General features: G+C 41.3%; 1 protein-coding gene across 1 annotated transcript; it reads left to right on the top strand.

Annotated features, from left to right (window-relative positions):
- Window positions 1–3,457: 3,457 nt before the first annotated feature.
- On the top strand, window positions 3,458–5,350 carry TKTL2 (transketolase like 2; the record flags this gene model as incomplete). The annotated part of the gene is made up of 1 exon (XM_081093003.1): window positions 3,458–5,350. One exon carries the CDS (start codon window positions 3,458–3,460, stop codon window positions 5,348–5,350), a length of 1,893 nt encoding a protein of 630 aa, XP_080949129.1.
- Window positions 5,351–24,235: the final 18,885 nt, after the last annotated feature.

Genomic DNA, 24,235 nt, shown 5'->3' with positions numbered 1-24,235 from the left:
ACAACTCACCCTCACAAAGTGAATATGTGTATATATTTTTTTTCCCCACAAATCATTGTACACCTCTGAAATAATCACTATGTGTGTTGTTTCCTCTACTAAAACCAAGTAGAAATTGAACTTACCAATTCTGCAATTTATATTTTCTCTCCAAAGCTATTTTTATTAGTGATGCTGATAAGTTTTATTTCTATTTGCAGTACACACTACCATAAATACTCTTCCATACTATTAGAAAAAAATTAGCAAATAAATTACACAAAGGTAAGATAAAACATTTATTTTTAATAGATTTTAAATCAAGGATCAAAACTGGCACCTTGAAGATATGTTTTGTGTTATTTTTTTTCCAACACAGTGTTCAGAAATTTTTAAATTTTTAATGCCTTTACATTTTAAATGCCTTTATAAAATGGGTTTATATTCTCTAGTTTGTCAAAGGATCCTTCTCATATAACATCTGACATAAATTCATGGTACCTTTCTAGCCCAGTAGGCACTTGAGTTTGCCAATCCCTACTTCATGTGGATAAACCAAAAAATAATAAATGAATAGTTTCTTCCTATTTGCAGAAAGCTTTTGACTGTCTTCCAAAATGATCTCTAAAATGAGTAATGGACATTTTTCCAAGACAACTAATTCTTGGCATGTTGACAAAAATATTTGGCTCGCCTTTTGCCAGTGATAACTTCTTCTTAATAGGGAAAACAGAATGTGATATCATGTATTTGATTTATTTGGTTAAGTTGTATTCACAGCCACATTATGTAATTTTACATTATCAGCATACTCTATACTTATATGGTTATTTTCAATTGTATACTTGTAAATATAAACTAAGAAGTGAAAATGCTTAAAGGAAATATTAAAAAGTAATACATAACTTTCTAGACTTTTAAAAAATATATCACTTTAAAATACTTTACATGTAATTCACAAAATATTATTTTCTTTATAGTATAAAAATCCAGTCTTACAGAATGACAACAGGGAATTCATATTCACTACCTAGCAGTGGTCGGCAAACTCATTAGTCAACAGAGCCAAATATCAACAGTACAAATTTCTTTTGAGAGCCAAATTTTTTAAACTTAAACTATATAGGTAGGTACATTGTTATTAACTTAATTAGGGTTCTCCTAAGGCTTAGGAAGAGCCACACTCAAGGGGCCAAAGAGCCGCATGTGGCTCGAAAGCCACAGTTTGCCGACCATGGACCTAGGGTATTAAATCCCCAAGACCAGATTCTTTTCTTAACAAAACTGACCTTTTGTAATGTTAAAGACTTTCTATTTAATACTTTGGGAAATAGTTGTGCAATGCTTTAAATGGAAGAATTTGAGAACTTGAAAAGAAATATAAAGCAGATCCTATTTATCTGGTCTTTTTTCATAAGAACGCTATCTCACAGATCATTTTTAAATTATCATGTTTACTAATTGGATTTATTAGAACTCTTCACAGCCAAAATAATAGTGAGTTACCTTTGTTAATATTAACTGCTTTCCAGTCAGTCCCTAGTTGTTTGCTGAATGTGTTTTTTTTTTTCCTCTAATTCCTATCTTTACTCCTAGTCCAACTGTACTTTGTTTTTCTTTTCTTCTCCTTTTTCTAAAAGTATAAGTGAACATTAATTTGCAAAGGGCACTGGGAGTGAGGAATACAAGATGACCTCTTTTTTTTTTTTAAGGTGACCTCTTAAGGACTTTCATTTCCAACACTCCTTTGGCAAGTATTAAAATCTTGTTATTGTCGCCGAAACCGGTTTGGCTCAGTGGATAGAGCGTCGGCCTGCGGACTGAAAGGTCCCAGGTTCGATTCCGGTCAAGGGCATGTACCTGGGTTGCGGGCACGTAGGAGATGTGCAGGAGGCGGCTGATCGATGTTTCTCTCTCATCGATGTTTCTAACTCTCTCTCTCCCTTCCTCTCTGTAAAAAATCAATAAAATATACTTCTTTAAAAAAAAATCTTGTTATTGTCATACTATTATGATTTATTTGAATAGGCATCCTTGAAAATAACAAAACTAGTTTAAATGGCAAATGACATTTAAAGTATTTTTTTCTGAGTTATAATGTAAGGGACATATAAAGAGTAGCAAAACCCCGAGTTAGTTGTTTACAACCTGATTGAACACTGAAATCCTCCAGGGAGCTTTTAATATTACTGCTGCCCAGACACATCACCCAGAAATTCTGATTTAATTGGTTCAGAGTGCATCCCAGACATGAGATTTTTAAAAACTCCCCAGATAGCTCTAAAGTACAACCAGTGTTAGGAACCACTAGTCCATCTGCAGATGACTATTTTCAACTTTGACTACACATTAGAAACAATGCATGCATTTAAAAAATATAGCTTCCCAACTCTACTTCTAGAAATTCAAATTCAGTTTGTCTGGGGTGGAACCCAGTATTGTTTTTGTTTGGTTGTTTTTTTGCTTTTTTTTCAGTGTCCTGATTTTAATGTGAAGTCAACGTTAAGAATTATTACTCGGGAAGCACGATGTTTAACATCAAAGCATGGGAGATGATATCCTGTCGTGTTTCATTTTTTTGATGACAAGCTAGAACCCTTGCCCGCTATAAGAACTCAATGGCATAAACTTACTTTTATAATTAAGTCAGTAAATTAATTTTGTTTTAAAAATTATTTGTAGTAACAGTAATAGTATTTTAGGGTATACTGGGGGAAACTGCGGTTCTAGATACCCTGCCATTGAGCAGTTTTGGATTTGATCTTGTAATTTTTGGCCAAATTTGTCATTGTACTTTTATCTCGAAGTCGGAATCTTCGATTGCTCTAAGAAAGCCTATGTTGACATAGTATCTCCATAATTGGCCGGACTGAAAGCGACTTTAGATAATGTCTATCGATGCTCTGCTGTAAAGAGTGATGTTTCCAAAACAGAAGCAATGCATTTAAAAGAACCACAACCTCACGAATAGTTTTCTATAACATATGGATATAAGAATAACTTCCTTTTGAATGTATAACATGAGGAAAGGTATCAAAACATTTAGCCATTGTTAATAATGCTGAGCATGTAAGTAACAAAGCACATATTTAAAACTCATTCCACCGGGCCTGGAAGGAGATGGTCACGTGCAGAAAAAGCAGCAGAGTCACAGTCCCGTGGGGGAAGAATTCGGAGGCAGGAGGTGCATCCCAGTGGTCAGTCTCGCGACAAAGTCTGGCACGCACGAATGCACACACGCCACACGCACGCACTCTCGCGATAAAGTCTGGCACGGACGCACGCACGCACGCACGCACGCATGCATGCACGTGAGCCCTGGCCAGGCAGTTGCTGACCTCCTGACCTCAAGGAGGCGGGGCAAGGACGTGGGCGTCACGTGACTTAACGTGACTGACTTAACGGCCGAGGGGTTGCGGCCAACGTCCACACTGCGGGAACCATGGACAGTGCCGCCGGCGTCCGCTCTGCGGGAACCATGGACGGCGCCGCCGCGGCCGAGGACCCCAAGCCCGACGCGGACACCGTGCAGGTGCTGCGGGACCTGGCCAACCGCCTGCGGATCCACTCCATCCGGGCCACGTGCGCCTCCAGCTCCGGCCACCCCACGTCGTGCTGCAGCGCCGCCGAGATCATGTCGGTGCTCTTCTTCCACACGATGCGGTACAAGCAGGCGGAGCCCGAACACCCGGACAACGACCGGTTCGTCCTCTCCAAGGGCCACGCCGCGCCCATCCTCTACGCCGCCTGGGCGGAGGTGGGCGACATCAGCGAGGCGGACCTGCTGAGCCTGCGCAAGATCCACAGTGACCTGGAGGGGCATCCCACGCCGCGGCTGGCCTTCGTGGACGTGGCGACCGGGTCGCTGGGGCAGGGGCTGGGGGCCGCGTGCGGCATGGCCTACACCGGCAAGTACTTCGACCAGGCCAGCTACCGCGTCTTCTGCCTCCTGGGCGACGGCGAGTCCTCCGAGGGCTCCATCTGGGAGGCGCTGGCCTTCGCCTCCCACTACAGCCTGGACAACCTGGTGGCGGTCTTCGACGTGAACCGCCTGGGGCAGAGCGGGCCCACGCCCCTGGAGCACTGCACCGACCTGTACCAGAAGCGCTGCGAGGCCTTCGGCTGGACCACCTACCTGGTGGACGGCCACGACGTGGAGGCCCTGTGCCACGCCTTCTGGCAGGCGGCGCGGGTCAAGAACAAGCCCACGGCCATCGTCTCCAAGACCTTCAAGGGCCGGGGCATCCCGAACGTGGAGGACGCCGAGAACTGGCACGGGAAGCCGATGCCCAAGGAGAGAGCCGACGCCATCATCAAGCTGATTGAGAGCCAGATCCAGACCAACAGGAACCTGACGCCCAGGCCGCCCGTGGAGGACTCGCCCCGCATCAGCATCAGGAACATCAAGATGGCCTCGCTGCCCGCTTACAAAGTGGGGGACAAGATGGCGACCGACAGGGCCTACGGTTTGGCTCTGGCCAAACTGGGCCATGCCAATAAAAGGGTCATTGTCCTGGACGGGGACACGAAGAGCGCCACCTTCTCCGAGATGTTCAAGAAGGAGCACCCCGAGCGTTTCATCGAGTGCTTCATGGCCGAGCAGAACATGGTGAGCGTGGCGCTGGGCTGTGCCACGCGCGACCGCACCGTCGCTTTTGTCAGCACCTTCGCGGCCTATTTGACCCGGGCCTTTGATCATATCCGCATGGGGGCCATCTCTCAGACCAACATCAACCTGATTGGTTCCTACTGCGGGCTCTCGGTTGGTGAGGACGGACCCTCCCAGATGGCCCTGGAGGACCTAGCCATGTTCCGGAGCATCCCCAACTGCACTGTGTTCTACCCGAGCGATGCCGTCTCGACAGAGCACGCTATTTGCCTGGCCGCCAATGCCAAGGGCATGTGCTTCATTCGGACCGGCCCACCAGAAATTGCAGTTATTTACACCCCGGAAGAGCATTTTGAGATTGGACAGGCCAAGGTCATCCGCCGCAGTGTCGATGACAAAGTCACAGTAATCGGGGCCGGGGTTACTCTGCATGAAGCGTTAGCAGCTGCTGACCGTCTTTCTGAACAGGATATTTCCGTCCGCGTCATTGACCCATTCACCATTAAGCCCCTGGATGCCGCCACCATCATCGCCAATGCAAAAGCTACGGGCGGTCGGGTTATCACGGTGGAAGATCACTACCGGGAAGGTGGCATTGGGGAAGCAGTATGTGCCGCTGTGTGTGGGGAGCCTGACATCCTTGTTCATCAGCTGGCAGTGTCAGGAGTCCCTCGAAGCGGGAAACCTTGCGAATTGCTGGATATGTTTGGAATCAGTGCCAGACATATCATAGCAGCAGTGAAACACACTTTAATGAATTAAGATAGCTGTGTTCTTTAAAAGTCAGTCTGTTGAGTTTGGTCTTAAAACAGTTAACCTTTATATTGCATTAATGCTAGATGTTATCAAACCATTGTTTATATTATTGCACATTTTTAAAACATTTAACACCTTTCTTCATTCCCAATTAGAAATTTAAGTTAACTACCTTTCGGTTAAACTGTGACTGGATACACAAATGCTACTCTCATTTTTGAATAATTGAAGTAGGTTATAACTTCATAAGTAACAGAATAGCAAACAAAACAGCTACGCCTAATACAAAATTTTCTGAGAAGGTTATAAATAACTGTTGGGAATCAAAATAGAGTTAATAGTTTCTTAAATGCTTCTAATTTCCTTGTAAGAAAATGTGAATTTAATTTTAGACTTAAGTAGCCCAGGTTTTGAGCTTTCATGTAATGCAATTCTACCTGCAGCTTTCCAGCCATTGTTTGACTGCAGTTAGTTGCTTGGGATTTCCTCAGAAGCTTGACTTCATCTCTCCTCCATAGTTTCGAGGCCATAGAGCAGCAGTGAAGGTTCTTATAATCATACTGCTTTCTTAAAGAGATGAAAGCATAATTAGTTCTAGTCTGCATACTACACAGTTAGGTGAGGTTTCAAAAATGTTTCATTTTTTTCAGTGACCAAACCAGATTGCTAACTAGTTTATATTCATCTACTAAGATTACTAAAGTTAATATAATAAAGAATTTTAAAACTTCAACTTTACTTAGTTTGTGCCATGTATGTGTTATTTGATTTCTTCTTGGTAAGGAAGACACTTCTATCTAAACTAGAAGCAGAAAGAGGCATGTCTCTTAACAGTAATCCTGGAAAAAGGTTTGAGCTGCAGATAAGTCACCAGAGAACAACATGTGGACTGAAAAGCCATGTCAAGCAGACTTCTTTCTTTTAGGTGTAAGTACATAAACTATATGGCTAGAATACAAGAAAAGAGTACTTACCAGTCAGGTAAAGTTAAAGATGTGCCAAGGTTCAAAACTAAATTTAAAATTAGTCTGTATCTGATATATTAGGTCATTAGTTTCTTATTTTATTGCCCTTGTTAAGTGCACCAGGCCTCTAGGATCCTCATAGGATCATTGTACAAATTTGGAAAATTCAAATAAGTAAAAAAAAGTTCTTATTTATACACACACGAAAAAAAAATTATAACTGTATTTGCTAGCGTACAATCTATAACTGTGGATCTTCCAGTATAGTCATTCCAATCAAGTAATATCAAACAAATATTACATACACCCATGAGTGGGGTGCTGTTGAATAATAAATCTCCATCCTTACTTTGCAAGCATTAGCTATAGCATTGATTCAGACACAACATGAGATAAAATACTAGCACAAGATTGTAATTTGGGATTATAAATGCACGCTGGGAAGGAGCTTCAGCTTTTATGGCTTACTAGAGGCTCACTGCACAAAAATCGTGTAAGGACTCGGCCCCTGCTGCCGCTGCAGCAGCCTCTGCCTCAGCCCCTGCAGCCGTGGCTTCATCCAGAGGGTCGTCCAGTCTAATGAGCATATTACTCATTTATTAGAGACTAGAGGCCCAGTGCACAAATTTGTGCACGGGTGGGGTCTGGCCAGCCAGGCCCCGATCGGGGCGGATTGGGGCCAGGCGTGTTGGGAGAAGGAGATGGTGGGACCTGCACCTGATTGGAGTTGGGGGGGCCGATTGGGGCCGGGTCTGGCTGTGGGGAGGGGCTGCAGGTGGTGGGCCGGCCAGCCCTGCCCCAAATGGGGTAGAGGGGGTCTGTCAGGGATCAGTGGCTGGGGGAGGGGCCATGAGAGGTTAGCCAGCCAGTCCCGCCCCTGATTGGTGTGGGGAGGGGACAGTCAGGGGCAGAGCAGGCTGAAGAGAGGGGCTGCAGGCCTATCGGGGGCAGGATTGGCCAGGGGGAGGGGTCACAGGCAGTTGGCCAGCCAGCCCTGTCCCTGATTGGGGCCGGAGGACCGATCTGGGGTGGGGCCAGGTGGTGTGAAGGGCTGCAGGAGGTTGGCCGGCAGGCCTTGCCTTCTACTGGGGTAGGAGATGGCAATCGGGTTGGGCCGGCCAGGGAGAGGGGCCGTGGGAGGTTGGCCGACCTGCCCTGCCTCCTGATCAGGGCGGGAGAGGCCTCGCCCCCTATTGGGGTAGGGGATGGCAATCAGGGGTGGGGCGGCTTGGGGGAGGGGCTGCAGGAGGATGGTCAGCTGGCCCCACCCCCTGATTGGGCGGTTTGCTGGCCACAGTGGGCGTCATAGAGACCAGTCATTCTGGTCGTTACGGTGTTATAGTCGCTGGCTTTTTATATATTTACTAGGGGCCTGGTGCACGAAATTCGTGCACTGGGTGTGTGTGGGGGGGAGAGTGTCCCTCAGCCCAGCCTGCCCCCTCTCACATACTGGGAGCCCTCAGGCATTGACCCCCATCACCCTCCGATCGCCTGATCGGCCCCTTGCCCAGGCCTGACGCCTCCGCCAGAGGTGTCAGGCTTGGACAGGGGACCCCCATCTCCCCCCGATCACTGGCTCTGGCCCCCGCCCAGGCCTGAGGCCTCTGGCCCAGGAATCATGCCTGGGCAGGGGACCCCCATCTCCCTCTGATCGCTTGCTCCACCCCCCACCCAAGCCTAACGCCTCTGACCCAGGCTTCAGGCCTGGGCAAGGGGACCATCATATCCCCCCAATCCCCGGCTCCGCCCCCCACCCAGGCTTGATGCCTCGGCCAGAGGAGTTGACCCTCATCACCCTCCGATCACCAATCACCAGATCGGCCCCTTGACCAGGCCTGAGGCCTCCGGCAGAGGTGTCAGGCCTGGGCAGGGGACCCCCAGCTCCCCGCGGTTGCAGGCTCTGCCCCTGCCCAGGCCTAACGCCTCTGGCCTAGGCATCCGGCCCAGGCAGCAGGGACCTGCAGTGGCTGTGGGGGGCGCCGCGATTGTGGGCTTCGCTTTGGGCCCAGGCAAGGGACCCCTAGCTCCTGGGACTGCCAGCTTCGACCGTGCCCAGCTCCCATCACTGGCTCCACCCCTACATCCTGCTATCACTGGCCAGGGCGGCAAAGGCGCCTGATTCTTCGATCATGGCTGGGGGGCAGGGCCGCCTTTGCCCTGCCCCCCAGCTCTTAGCTCCCCCCTGGGTTTCCGATCACTGTCAGTGGCAGGGGGCTTCTTCCTGCTTTCCCTTTCGCCTCCCTGCATTGTGCCTACATATGCAAATTAGCCGCCATCTTGTTGGCAGTTAACTGCCAATCTTAGTTGGCAGTTAATTTGCATATAGCCCTGATTAGCCAATGTAAAAGGTATCGCCGTACGCCAATTACCATTTTTCTCTTTTATTAGTGTAGATACTAGAGGCCCGATGCATGAAATTTGTGCAAGAGTAGGCCTTCTTGAGTCCAGGGAGACAACCAAGATGGCAGTACAGGTAAACACCTGAACTTGCTGCCACGCACAACCACATTAAAACTACAACTAAAAGACAAAACAAATATCATCCAGAACCACAGGAAGGCTGGCTGAGTAGAAATTCTACAACTAGAAGGAAAGAGAAAAGAGCGTTGAGTCTGGTAGGAGGTACAGAGGTGCAGAAGAGCGGAGGTGCGGAGGCGCACAAGAGGGGCTGACAGCTGGGTACACTGTTGTCTTTTTCAATCGGGAGAGTGATACAAGCTCCTGACTGCTCTGAACTCCAGTTCCGGGTGAGAATCTGGGGACCCAGATTCATACGGAGAGAAGCTGGACTGTCTGGCATCGGACCGGAACCTGAAGGCAGCTTTCTCACAGAGGTGCTTACAGCGATCGTTGTTCCTGCATGGGGCTGCGGGACACAAGAGACCCGGGACCTCTCCAGGGCAGGACTGACTGGCAGCCATTGCTGTTTGCTCCACCCTGGTGATCTGAGACCCTGTCCCACCCAATTTACAACCCCACCCAAGTTGTGCACAGAGGCTTTTGCATACGAATGGCCTGGCCTTTCTCCACCTAAAAACCTGTCAAACTGCAGCTGGTCAGAGAACCCCAGATCTTCCAAAAGAAGGCCTAAGACTCATCAGCAGCTTACATTGCTTCACAGCTACACCTCATCTGGGCACCTCCAAACCCCAAACAGGAGAAATCTACAGATCTCTCTGTAGTTCCTGCTGGGTGGCCTCAGGCAGTGGCTGACTTTGCACCTCCTTGGAGATCCAAGAGCCAGTGTAACCAATGGTCAGAGTGAGACCGTCCAGATTACAGCTCTTCACATTCATAAGAGACACACTCAGCAGGGCAGACTCAGTGAGCGCCAAAGCCCCACTGAAGCAAGTCCTTGCCCACTGAAGCAAGTCCTACCCTGTACTGGGTATCTCCAGTACAGAAGTTCTCCCATTGTAGACACAACTGGTCCTCACAGCCAATTGGCCTGGAAGTCAATTCCTCCCAGTGATACCAATAGCAATCAAGGCTTAACTACAACAAGACTGTGCACACAGCCCACAAAGGGGTGCACCAAGAGTGTCTACCTCAGGTAATTAAGGAGATTGAGCCATAGGGTCCTATAGGACACCTAGCACACAAAGCCACTCTATCAATACAGGGAAGCAGCCAAAATGTGGAGACAAAGAAACAGGTCACAAATGAAAGAAATGGAGGAAAGCAAACTACTGCATATAGAGTTCAAAACCACGGTTATAAGGTTACTCAAGAATCTTCTAGAAACCTACAAGAAATAGTATAGTGAGACCCTCAAGGATATGAAAAAGGACCAATTAGAAATTTAGCATACACTGACTGAAATAAAGAATAATATACAGAGATCCAACAGCAGACTAAAGGATCCCAAGAATCAAGTCAAAGATATGAAATATGAAGAAGCAAAAAATACCCAACTGGAAAAGCAAAAGGAAAAAAGAATACAAAAATATGAAGATAGTTTAAGGAGCCTCTGGGACAGCTTCAAGAGTACCAACATCCGAATTATAGGGGTGTCAGAAGAAGAAAGAGAGCAAGATAATGAAAACCTATTTGAAGAAATAATGACAGAAAACTTCCCCTACCTGGTGAAAGAAATAGATTTACAAGTCCAGGAAGTGCAGAGAACCCCAAACAAAAGGAATCCAAAGAGGACCACACCAAGACACATCATAATTAAAATGCCAAGGGCAAAAGACAAAGAGAGAATCTTAAAAGCAGCAAGAGAAAAACAGTTAGTTACCTACAAAAGAGTACCCATACAACTGTCAGTTGATTTCTCAACAGAAACTATGCAGGCCAGAAGGGAGTGGCAAGAAATATTCAAAGTGATGAATAGCAATAACCTACAACCAAAATTACTCTACCCAGGAAAGCTATCATTTAGAATTGAGGGTCAGATAAAGAGCTTCACAGATAAGGAAAAGCTAAAGGAGTTCATCACCACCAAACCAGTATTATATGAAATGCTGAAGGGTATTCTTTAAGAAGAGGAAGAAGAAGAAAAAGGTAAAGATAAAAATTATGAACAACAAAGTGACAACAAATACATATCTATCAACAAGTGAATCTAAAAATCAAGTGAATAAAAAATCTGAAGAACAGAATAAACTGGTGAATAGAATAGATCAGGGCCAAGAAAGGGAGTGGACTGACAATTCTTGGGGGGAAGGGGGTGTGGGGGGTACAGGAAGAGACTGGACAAAAATCGTACACCTATGGATGAGGACAGTGGTGGGTAAGGGTAGGGGGTGGGGTAGGAACCAGGTAGAGGGGAGCTATGTGGGGAAAAAGAGGAACAGCTGCAATAATCTGAATAAAGATTTATTAAAAAAGAAAAATAAAAAAAGAGTAGGCCTTCCTTCCCCCAGCTGCCAGCACCGGCTTCCTTCTGGCACCTGGGACTCGGGTTTCCCTCGCAGCCCCAGCTTTGCTTTGTTTGGAAGGACGTCTGGTCTAATTAGCATATTATGCTTTTATTATTATAGATAACATGTGTGTAGGGTTCAAAACGATCCATTTGCAGACAAACATGCGTAAAGACGCCTTTAATAATGACAGTAGATCAGGGGTGTGTGTTTTTATAATTAATGAAATCCTAGAGACAACCAAAAATATTTTTTGTAGGAAGATGGGGAAGCTGTTCAGAATCCTGTAAAGGTTCTGTTTCATGAGGCATCTATCAGTGGCTATTAGCCCAGAGAGAAGAAATAAGAAGTGGAATTATGTCTACAATTTTTCAAGTAAGATGGAATCAATCCAATTTTGTTATAATATTATCTAATCGCCAAAACCAGTTTGGCTCGGTGGATAGAGCGTCGGCCTGCGGACTGAGGGGTCCCAGGTTTGATTCCGGTCAAGGGCATGTACCTGGGTTGCGGGCACATCCCCAGTGGGAGATGTGCAGGAGGCGGCTGATCGATGTTTCTCTCCCATCGATGTTTCTAACTCTCTATCTCTCTCCCTTCCTCTCTGTAAAAAATCAATAAAATATATATATATAAAAAATATTATCTAATCTTCAATTCCTCAAGAGTTTCTTCTGATGAATAGAAGTGTTCACTTTAATGTAGTCCTAATTATCATTGTTTTCCCTTTTGTTAGCACTTTGTGTGTCATGTTTAAAAAATCTTTTGCTTGTGTTTTCTTCTGCAAACTTGATATTTCTATCTTTCACATCACATACAGATATACAATTCATCTGGAAATATGTGTGATATGAAATTGGGGGAGTCAATACAATTTTTGACACAATTTTATACCATCCTTAAAATCTCCTTTCTTTCACCATAACAGAATGCTATCTTTCTCATATATCAGATGACTGTACATGCATGGAATTGTTTCTGTCCCATTGGTCTATTTCTTTATTTTTGTGCCCATGCTACAGTATCTTAATCATCACTTCTTTTTCATGAGTGCTAATAGTATTTTAAGTCTTCCATATCCTCCACTTTTTGTTTTCCAGATTGCTTTACCTATTCTTGGTCCTTTGAATTTCCATATAAATTTTAGAAATAGGCTGTCAATTTCAACAAATATTCAATTTGTTGCTAATTACATCTGGATTATATTCCCTTTTAACATTCCATTTAAAGAGATCACATTATTAAAAGGGCTTTAGCAAGTTAAACTAAAGAGATATCATTAAATTTTAGAAAGTTAGGTTCACAGTCTTCAAACTGAGATAGATGTACTTTTGGGGTGTTTGGGCAGCCTTGGGAGTAGGTCCTGAAGACTTTCCAAGTCATATGTAGGCATGGAATATTTTTAATGGAATCTATTTCCAGATCTTTAAATCCGTGTGTTTGTTACTAAAATTGATCTGCCTGAGAATACCCCTGTGCTTTTTTTTCCAATATCCTCTTTCATAATTGCAGTTGCCCTTCTTTCCAGAACAAAGCCATACCTTTCACCCATCCTTACTGTCATCATTCATTGCTAGTTGTGAAATCTTTGGAGTGCAAAACAAAGGAACACTGTGGTAGTTATTTCAGTAAGAAACTGTCCTCCTTCTTACCAAGTTTTAATTGGTTACATTGTAAAACCAAAGCTGTACCTAGAGTGTCTTATCTGAGAATAGTGGTCATCAAATCAGGTGTGATAAGCCATTTCAAGGAACAAATACTGATATACTTGTGAGGCCAATGTCTACAAAATCCTCCCAGGAAAACTGGTTTGGTATAGGATATAAGGAAGTTAAGGAACCTTAATAAATATAAAGCCTACAAGAAAAGAAGATTTCATTCCAGTTTTTAGATACTATGCTGAAGATTGGCAGTTTCATATGGTATGACCTAATACTATAATATGCTGATGCAGATGATGAAAGTATTGCTTAAGGTATTATGAAAAATGACAGATATTGAGTGTTAGGCAGCAAAAAATAAAATAAAATAAAATAAAATTGGGAAAAGAAAATGGGAATATTGGATGAGAAGAGTATATTCCATACAAACTAAAAACCTCTTAGGCTTGAAGTATCAAGTAACATGGCATATTCTAGGAAATATAATAATGCCGGTGGTCTTGATCTGACATCTAGAAGGGTTCAGAAATCTGGAGAAGGGGCTGTGCATAAATTAAATAAGAGTCCAGAGACGAAACATAATTTTGAAAGGCATCATAGGGAGTCAGAGAAGACTTAGCTAAAGGAACTAAGTTCTCTTTGTCTCAGGACCCCTTGCTTTTTATTAACACGATTTGTCCTAAGGCAAGGTGGAGATATACACATCAAAGGGTAGGGTTTCATACAGAATCCATTGTCAGGTGTTTGGCCAAAAGGGGGCAATAACGTGTAGATTGAGATGCCCTTAGCTGTCTGTCAGCAAGCAATCATCCTTTTCAGGTTTGGGGAAATGCCCTTGCCACTCCAGATGATTCAGCCCTGCTGACATGCTGGAACTGGCTTCCGGCAGTATAAGAAGCCTGTTGTTGAGAGGTCTTAAGTTGCCATACTGGGTTTAAATTTCACTCCATCACTGACTTGCTGTAAGACCTTAGGGGCTATCAACTTCTCTGTTCCTCAGTTACTTCATTCCTTGTAAAATGAAGATAACAATAGGACCAACATCATAAGGTTATTAGAAGATTAAATTAATTAAATGTAGAAGGCTTTCAGACCAGTGTCTGGCAAAAAGTAAGCACTAGTCAACATAAGTTGTTATCGTTGAAAGATTAAAAGAGAAGAGCCCTCATCTTAACTTGCATTCCTGAAACAAATCTGTCCCTCCCCTTTTCTTGGCCCTCTGCTCAGAAGTGTCTGATTGCATCATCTCCTGACCTTACTCTCCACAACTTTGCTCCATCAAGTTTCTCTCTTTACACCACCTTCTGTCTCTCCTTAAGGATAGCAAAACTCTCTTCTTCCCTGAGGAAGCCTCATACTGAAGTCAGCTGGAGGTGAGCTGACACAATGTGCCACAATTTTCAAATCTTAATGCTTGGCAGTTGGCAAAGGCCCACCCACAGTGCAGAATTGCAAGGCCCCTGGAGCCACTGGTGTGACTCATTCAGTATTCACAACATTTTACCCACCATACTGCCTTCAGGTCCTGTGGGGATTTTTCAACATCAAAATTGGCCTCATATCATCACCGCAGCTTCAAAAATTTAAACTTTCTACTAGTATTTTACTAGTATTTTAAAATTGCACAAGATAATGCATACTTATCTTAATAGGAAAAAATACAGTTTTATTAATAAAAATTCAATGACCTCACACTTCTCAACCCATCTCTTTTCTCATCCCCTTGTGGTAACCATTGTTAACAGCCTGATCTTTTCATTCCTAGCCCCTTCTCCGTACTCAGACAAATGGCTTTTCCCTTGGATAGTCTTACTTAGATATATAACACATATACATTTTAAAAAATTTTTTCTAACTAAAATGGAACCATTTTCAACACATTACACTCAAACTTTCTTTTTATACTTACAGTATTCTATAAACATCTCTTCAGATTAGTGGATATAATTACAACTTACTACTTATACTTTTTATAAGTCCAAGGCATGGGTATAACATAATTTACCCAGCATTCTCCAATTAGTAGACATTTGGGTGTTTCCATGCTACAAAAAACAGCCTTATATAAATGTATATATTTTTGTTATTTAACAGTGTGTTGTTTTCTTCTTTCCTGGAGGTGAGATAAAAATAATGGGGCTGCTGAGTCAAAGGGTATGTGTCTTTTTATATTAATGGTTATTGATAGATTACATTCCAAAAATGATTTTAGTAAGTTTCCCTCTGATTTTTCTTAAGCACTGTCAACAGGGGATATTTTTACTCTTTTAATTTTTACCGGTTTAATGAGTTGAACATAGAATCTCACTAAGGTTTTATTTTGTGTTTCTCTTTCTACTAGGGACATTGAAGATAGTTTTACATGTTTGTTGATGTTTGTGAGACAACTCTGAGTTTTCTGTTTAAATTTTCGCTTTTTATCTTCTTCAATTATTTGTCTTATTATTATTCATCAATAAGAGCTCTTTGTATACTGGTAATACTAAATATTAAAGCAAATTTAAAAGACAAATAATAGAGTCAGAAAAAATTACAGTGAGTGCAATGGCAAAAGCACTAGCAGCACTGAGCATTTAGAAAACAATAAATATAGTTGAATATAATAAATGCAATTAAAGATGTCTCTTTTTTCCCCCGTAGCTTCTGGATATGCTGTCTTAAGAAGATCTATGTTTCTTTGAGCATGTTTTCATATGTCTCTTGGCTTTCTGAATGTCCTCTTTTGAAAGGTGTCTATTTAGGTCCTTTGCCCATTTTTTGATTGGATTGTTTATCTTCCTTTTGTTGAGTTGTATGAGTTCCCTATAAATTTTGGAGATTAGGCCCTTATCAGATATGACATTGGCAAATATGTTTTCCCACACAGTGGGTTTTCTCGTTGTTTTGTTGATGGTTTCTTTTGCTGTGCAGAAGCTTTTTATTTTGATGTAGTCCCATTTGTTCATTTTCTCTTTAGTTTCAAGTGCCCTAGGAACTGTATCAGTGAAGAAATTGCTTCGGCATATGTCTGAGATTTTGTTGCCTTTGGATTCTTCTAGAATTTTTATGGTTTCCTGTTGTACATTTAAGTCCTTTATCCATTTTGAGTTTATTTTTGTGTATGGTGTAAGTTGGTGGTCTAGTTTCATTTTCTTGCATATATCTGTCCAGTTTTCCCAATACCATTTATTGAAGAGACTATCTTGGCTCCATTGTATGTTCTTGCCTCCTTTGTCAAATATTAATTGAGCATATTGGTTCGGGCCGATTTCTGGGCTCTCTATTCTATTCCATTGATCTATATGCCTATTCTTGTGCCAGTACCAGGCAGTTTTGAGAACAGTCACTAATCATCCGAGAGATGCAAATCAAAACAACAATGAGGTACCATCTCACACCTGTCAGACTGGCTTTCATCAACAAATCAACAAATGACAAGTGCTGGAGAGGATGTGGAGAAAAAGGAACACTTGTGCACTGCTGGTGGGAATGCAGACTGGTGCAGCCACTATGGAAGACAGTATGGAGTTTCCTTAAAAAACTGAAAATGGAACTCCCATTTGACCCTGTGATCCCACTCCTAGGAATATATCCCAAGAAACCAGAAACACCAATCAGAAAGGATATATGCACCCCTATGTTCATAGCAGCACAATTCACCATAGCTAAGATCTGGAAACAGCCTAAGTGCCCATCAGTAGATGAATGGATTAGAAAACTGTGGTACATCTACACGATGGAATACTATGCTGCTCTAAAAAGGAAGGAACTCTTACCATTTGCAACGTCATGGATGGAACTGGAGAGCATTATGCTAAGTGAAATAAGCCAGTCAATGAAGGAGAAATACCACATGATCTCACTCATTCATGGATAATAGAGACCATTATAAACTTTTGAACAATAATAGATACAGAGGCAGAGCTGCCTCAAACAGATTGTCAAACTGCAGCGGGAAGGCCGGGGAGGGTTGGGGGGCGGGAGGTAGGGGGGTAAGAGATCAACTAAAGGACTTGTATGCATGCATATAAGCATAACCAGTGGACATAAGACATTGGGGGATAGGGGAGGCTAGGGGACTGTCTAGGGCGGGGGGATAAAATGGACACATATGTAATACCCTTTGTAATACTTTAAGCAATAAATTAAAAAAAAAAGAAAAATTAATAAAAAAAAAAAGAAAAAAAAAGAAGATCTATGTTTCGCCACATCTATTGCCAAATCTAAGGCTGTGCAAATATTCTCCGAGATTATTTCCAATAATTTGATGGTTTTATTTTTATACCAGACATTCATTAATTTAGATTTTTTAAAATATTGCTTAAAATGGAAGTTGAGCTTTGTTTCTTTTAATGGAGCTGCAAAAATTATCACCACTTGATATTTTAAAGAGTTCTTGTATTCAGATTACATTTCCCAAGAGAGCTATCCATTAAAACTAAGCTGAAACCAGAAACAGAAATTTGAGAGCTGGGTTTTCTTTAATTCGGTATATCTTTGTTTCTGTAGTTCCTAAATTTAGTGATCTCTTTTTACTTTTTTATTTCAAAAAATTTTGGCTATTTTGACTTGTCTGTAAGATCTGAAATGAGAAAGCCCAAATCCCACATATACTGTTTAGCTTGTGACAAGGTATTTATTTGACTCTAGTAATTCTTATTTTCCTCATCTTTGCTATGACCTTAATGAAATATATAACATGGGGCTATTGTAAGAATTAAATATAATAATGCATGTCGAGAATATAGCAAAGTATTTAATAATAATAAGCTTTTAAAACAAATACAGCTATTAAATTGAACTCTATTAAAATGTTTTCCTTATTATCTGACATAGACCTGTATGCCTGCTTTAGAACCCAAACAAAAGAAATTTCTGGCCCTGGCCGATGTACCTCAGTCGGTTCACACAGCCGATTGACGTTTCTTTCTCTCTTTCCCTCTCCCTTCCTCTCTCTCTCTCTCTCAAAAAAATTATATATATATATATATATATATATATATATATATATATATATTTCAGATTATTACAAGGACAAGATATAATGAACTGAAGAGTATTGTTATTTTTAAATATTATAATTTTAGCTTAATTTGTTTTTTTCTTTTAAAATTTACTTCAAAGATAACACCAGTAATTCTACTTACTTATTATATGTTAGTTCTAAAAGTTGTGAATTTTGACTATGGTCAGTGTGACTAGTTTGATATGCTCCATGTCCTACATTCGTCTATTTTAAAAATGTGTTTAAGATAGATGGTTAGGACAATCATTACATGCTTTTAAATAAATATTTTCTTGATGATTATATCTACTTCAATTTCTTTTCAATTACAGTTGACATTCAGTATTATTTTATATTAGTTTCAGGAGTACAGCATAGTGTTTCGATCCCCCTGATAATTCAAGTACCCATCTGACACCATATTATTGACCATATTTCCTATTCTGTACTTTACCTCCCCATGACTATTTTGTAACTACCAATTTGTACTTCTTAATCATTTCACCCTTTTCACCCAGTCTTCCCCTTTAAATTACTGAGTAATCTCTGTATCAGTTTGCCATCTACTGACATTCTCAGACTATTATAGAATTGGATTTTTCTAAACCTAGGAATTTCACTTGGCCACTGGGGAGAATAACTTGGTTTGAAAGTAATACCCACCACCATATTCCTATTCATTCTCCATCCCAACCACTTTAGATAATGGGTTTTCATTTCTTGGCATTGCTGGTTCCTTTGTAGTTTAATCAGGTGGGCACATTCACGTTAGCACTGATTTTTTTCTTCCCTAGAAGTAAAAGTCTCAATTTAAAATTGGTATAACATAATGGTATGGCATAGTATAGTCTATCTTATATCATTTTAGAAGAAGCTTTTAAAAACTGTTTATTTATAAAGCAGAAACAAATTAATACCACCCTCAAGTCTTGCATCAAAAAGAACATATTACACAGATGGATTATAACATATACTCTAGATTGATTTTGTTTACTGCCAAAGAAAAAATGGAATCTGATAACTTCTGTTTTAATCAAGATTTTTTTTAAGTTCCAAACAAAAAATAGAATTCAAACTGAGGAAAAGGAGAATGTATTGCCTTTTCTAAGTCACAGCTCCACGATTAGAAAAAGCTCATGGGGTTAGTGCCAAAGGATCTGTCTTTCCATCTCTTGGCTCCATGTAATTCTGTGATAGCTTTCTTTTTCTTTCTGTCTTTTTTTTTTTTTCCAAGAAAAAAAAATGGATGATTTTATTATATAAAATGGTAACTTTCTTTTCATAAAGGCTCTGCTAGTGTGATGATCACAATGATCACCAATTGTACCAGGTTTATATGCTACCAGTTTCAGTGCCAAAACACACACACTCACCACTTCTTTTCCAAGAATTGAAACACCCAGGGCTGACTTCCCTGCCCCGTCCCCCCCCCCCCCCGCCCAGATATCTAATTGTGATATAGTAACATGTGTTGCTTTTCTTTGTTTACTGTATGAACTTGGCCCTTTGATTGCAAATCAATTGGCTATATATTAGTGTGTCTATTTCTAGACTTTTTCTGTTCTGTTCACTTGAGCCAATTGTCAATGTATGCCAGTCCTACACTAGAGCATTAGGGTTAGCCTTGAAATTGCGTAGAGTAAGAGCTCTAAGTTTATTTTCTTTTTGCAAGATTATTTTACATATTAAAACATATTTTGATATCATGTGTTTTAAAATTTCCAAACATTTTTTATTTTCCAGATATGTCCTGTTATATATATTTATATTTAATACCATATTAGTAAAAATATGCCATGTTTGGTTTTAATTCTTTATTTTTATTATCTTTTTTGAGATATTGTGAATAACCCACCATATGATCTAACCACATGCATGTTGCATGTGCACTTGAAAAGAATGCATTTTCTATCATTGGGTGTAGCATTCTATAAATGTCAATTAGTTCAAATTTGTTGATAGTGCTATTCATATCTTCAATAACTTCACTGTCACAGCAGGCCACTACCAGTTAATGCCACTATACAGAATAATTTGTAAACTAGATCTAATTCTTTCCTCTCCAATAAAAACCGATCATAGTAACTTCTCATGAAGGCTTAGATGAGGAAAGAGCAGAACCAGCAAAAGTGTGAACATTCTGTTTATGTATCTTCCTTGGGATTTCAGGAGACACTCCAAATAAGTATCCTACTTAGAATGCTACTATGTACAAGCATCATTTTTAAATATATATGTTTATTGATATCAGAGAGGAAGGGAGAGGGAGAGAGAGATAGAAACATCAATGATGAGAGAGAATCATTGATCCGCTGCCTCCTGCATGCTCCACACTGGGGACTGAGCCTGCAACTGGGGCATGTGCTCTGACTGGGAATCGAACCGTGACCTCCTACTTCATAAGTCAATGCTCAACCACTGAGCCAGGCCAGCCAGGCTACAAGCTATATCTTAAATCTCATAAAGCTTAGCTTTCAATGAGTATGTCAATTCTTCATGTCTCCCAATGTCCAATGACCAGATGTTCAAGCCAAGAATTGTGTCTTCAAAGGAGACTTACTTTCCAAAAGTGGCTTGAATTTGTTCAGAATTCTAAGACATTGTTATGATTTTCCTATCAAAGTGAGCCACAGTATTCTTCGAGCATATTTATGGAGCACTTAATCATCATCACATCTCTTGGATCATGGAGGCAAAAAATGGCAGAGCTGATTAAACGTTAGCCTTTTCTAGGTCCACTAAAAGCTGAAAAGTCTTTAGATCATTCAGTAAATATGATGTATGTTGTTTCCAAATTCTAAGCATTGTGGTCCTTTAGTAAAGATTACAAGGTTGCAGAAATGTGTACTTCATTCGATAGGTGTAGTTGTAATGTATTAAAGACCACTGTACCCCCTCCCCCCTGAAACTTCAATGAGGTGACAGATCCCTGTATTTTCCAGGGATTCATCTTTCATCCTCTGTATCTCACAGTTAGAATATCACAGAATATTTACATTTTTTCCTGTTCAGGTCCAATTAGCATGGTGTCTTCGGTATCATAAGAGGTCCTGTGGGATGGTGAGATGATCCAATTCCTGCTTATTAAATGACAGCAAAGTGTCAGGGTTCACATAGTTCTGACATCAAATGCTAAATGTCCTGCTGTTTCTTCCAGGTTAAAGTAAATTGCTTCTAGAGGTCTCTGCTTCTTAAGAGAAAAAAATCATTTGTAAAAGGTGTGATGAGCTCTGATGTTATGCCCCAGTAGCAATTGGAGTGTGACTTCCAGATTAAGCTTATTATGATCCACGGCCATTCTCTAATAGTAAATCAGTTTTTCACATTGGCTAAAAGTAACATTAAAGAGAGATATGATAGGAGTTATTTTTTATTGCCTCTCCCTCTTTGGAGATTATAAGGTCTGTGAGGGCAAATAATCTTACTTATTATATCCGCTGCTGTGTTTACAATACTCAGGATGCTACTTGGCACTCAATCAAATGTTTGTTGACTTAATGAATATTTGGATATAAATAAATTGAAAGGTGTAAAAGAGAATTACAAGAGGATGCAGTTAAAGATACAAATAGGGGACCCTAACTTGAAGGCATTTGTATGCAAAGGATTTTTAAAAAAATATATTTTATTGATTTTTTTTACAGAGAGGAGGGGAGAGGGATAGAGAGTTAGAAACATAGATGAGAGAGAAACATCGATCAGCTGCTTCTTGCACGCCCCCTACTGGGGATGTGCCTGCAACCAAGGTACATGCCCTTGACCGGAATCGAACCTGGGACCCTTGAGTCCACAGGCCGACGCTCTATCTGCTGAGCTAAACCAGTTAGGGCTATGCAAAGGATTTTAAAATGTATTATGGTAATTTATTTTGTATTATTACCAAATAAGCTTTAAAGCAACATGATGAATTATACTTTAGAAATATGATTAAATGTTAACATGGAGTATAGTTTAGAGGACAAAGAGCCTGAAGATAGGGAGGCCTAGGAACTTGGATAAATTAGAGATAGTCACCTAGGCCTTCGTGCAAGTCTCATGACTCAATCATTGTTCTGTAACGAGTTAGCTTAGTATTCATTTTTGATAAACATTCTCAGTAAGAATAGAAATCAATTTTCTTAACTTCCTTAAAAATACTTATGAAAGATTACACCAAATATCAAACTTAGTGAAAAAGTGTTAACTTATTTCCATTATGGGAAGAAAAAAAACCTCTGTCAAGGATACCTATTGAAAAAAAAAAAGAGGCCATCCTGGCTGCTACCGCTGATTGCTGCCTTGGCACTTGTGGCAAGGCTATGCTGTTTCTTCCTTAACATAAACAATGTCATAGAACATCCACATCAGCCAAGGTCACTCTGTGAATGACTGTAATAGAGTGAGCAGAACCAAGGCTATATTCCTTAGTTATTCTGAGCACTGCACCATATAAGAACACCGTGCAAATCACAAAAATAACCAAGCACAGTCCCTCTGCATGCTACGTGAGCAACTGCTGTTTCTTATATCAATTCCACCTTTAGCCCAACTCCATTCCACCTACCTGCTAGATAAAAAGGAAAATACACAATCATAGAATTGCCCACTTCAGAGCAAAACACACTTCCTTGGTTCCTCTTCAAAATTACCGAACATGAGCCCCCATCCTACAACAACCTCCTCATAAGACCTTACTGAGATACCCCATTGTTCTGCCATGGGGTATGATTTCTCTGGCAACAAGTAAGAAACCCAACTTTGATCCTGGTGTTTCTTGGGGTCCTTGGTTGGTGGGCATCTATACTACTTTATTGCAAATATTAAACGTTACTCAAAGAGTTAAAGAGAGGAAAACAGATTCTCTTAACAGGGATGGAAGAGCAAAAATATCTCCAGGGTAGTTACTAGTAGATTTCACTTACGGTGAGAATGTGAAGGGAACAGTCAGAAAAATGACTCAGGACCCGAGTTGCCACTGACAGTTGTGTAGGTTGCGTTCTTCCAAAAGGTGTTATGCACAGGGAGCCGGGGAGGCTCAAAACTGGGCCCCGCTCACCGACTCGTGTGCCTTGGCTTGGCGCTCTCTTACCGGGAGAGAGGAGGACCTTTGGAAACTTGCATGGTGGACAGTGTGACAACTGTGGTGCTATTGAGGTTAACATTTTTCTGTGAACTTACCATGAGTTACAGACTTTTATGAGGATGAGAGGCTGAGGGAAGAGGGTTGATTTGGACGTCTTGAGTTTCATGTAGTGGCTGAGGTCATCAGAGATAAAATATATTTATGACATGATCAGCCCTAATTGTCTCAAGCAGAATGTGGCAGCGAGGCTGTGAGATCTGGCTTGAGGCACCTTTTGCCAGGAGCATGCAGAGTATGGCCCCTTGTTCACTTCCTCTGACAGCGACGTAGAGGCCAGGGGAGGGGCAGTCTTCCATGGAGCACCTGGACTTGTGTGTCTCTCTCCTAATGTCTCTGGATAGGAGACATTCTCTGATACTCACTTCCTGCCAATTGAATCATAGAGGCCAGGGGGAGGGCAGCCTTACATGAAGTATGGGTAGTGCCTATCTGCCCTCTGTAATTTATACCATTAGAGGTGTGGTGGCCAGGGAAAGATCGCAGAAAAGGGTCTTCTTCCTTGCTTTTACCCATACTTTCGCCTTCTCTCTGATTGAATATACTCCCATTAGGTTTGACAAATAACTGAGCTCCTTTCAAACTCAGCTCTGGAATAGCTCTTTGGTGAAGACTTCACTCCTCCTGAATTGGGCTGACTCCTTCCCTCTTTGAAACCACACTATTTTATTATGACACAGATCTCAAATTCATACCTTGGATTTGTTTACATATTTCTTTCTCCTTAAGAGTACATTATACCTTTTTTAAAAATCTCTATCACTCAGCACAACATCTGACACATAATGGTGTTTGATTATACTGAGTAAATTAAATTGGACTGAATTGACTTGAAGATTAAACTAATGTGATGGAATGAATATGGGAGCAGAAGGCAGGAAACCCAGTTTTCTAGCTTTGCCTATGCTAACTACATTCAATCACAGTTGACATTCAGTACCCTCTGTACATTATTGTTTTTTTAAAGTGTAAACATGAAGGCATTGGTTGACCTTTGACATCGCTTTCAGTATCTGTAACTCAGTGATTCAGACTGATGTCCCCCATGGGTGACCTTTTTAGCTGAGTTTTCATAATTTGTATAAAGAGTGGTGATGCATTCCTAGGCATAGAAGATCAAAGTGTTCCTTGAATAATAAAACTTTTGCTCAAATACTAAGGCTAATTAGGAAATCTGGAATCTAAGAATCTAAGAATACATGGATATTTCCCAAGACTGCTGGATTTCTCACACTGACTTAAAAACAAGCAGGAGTATAATTTGTCAAGCTTTATCTCAATAGAATTCATACAATGA

Source organism: Myotis nattereri (genome assembly GCF_964212035.1).
Source record: "Myotis nattereri genome assembly, chromosome: 5".
NCBI classification, from domain to species: domain Eukaryota; kingdom Metazoa; phylum Chordata; class Mammalia; order Chiroptera; family Vespertilionidae; genus Myotis; species Myotis nattereri.
This window is presented reverse-complemented; position numbering and strand designations above follow the sequence as displayed.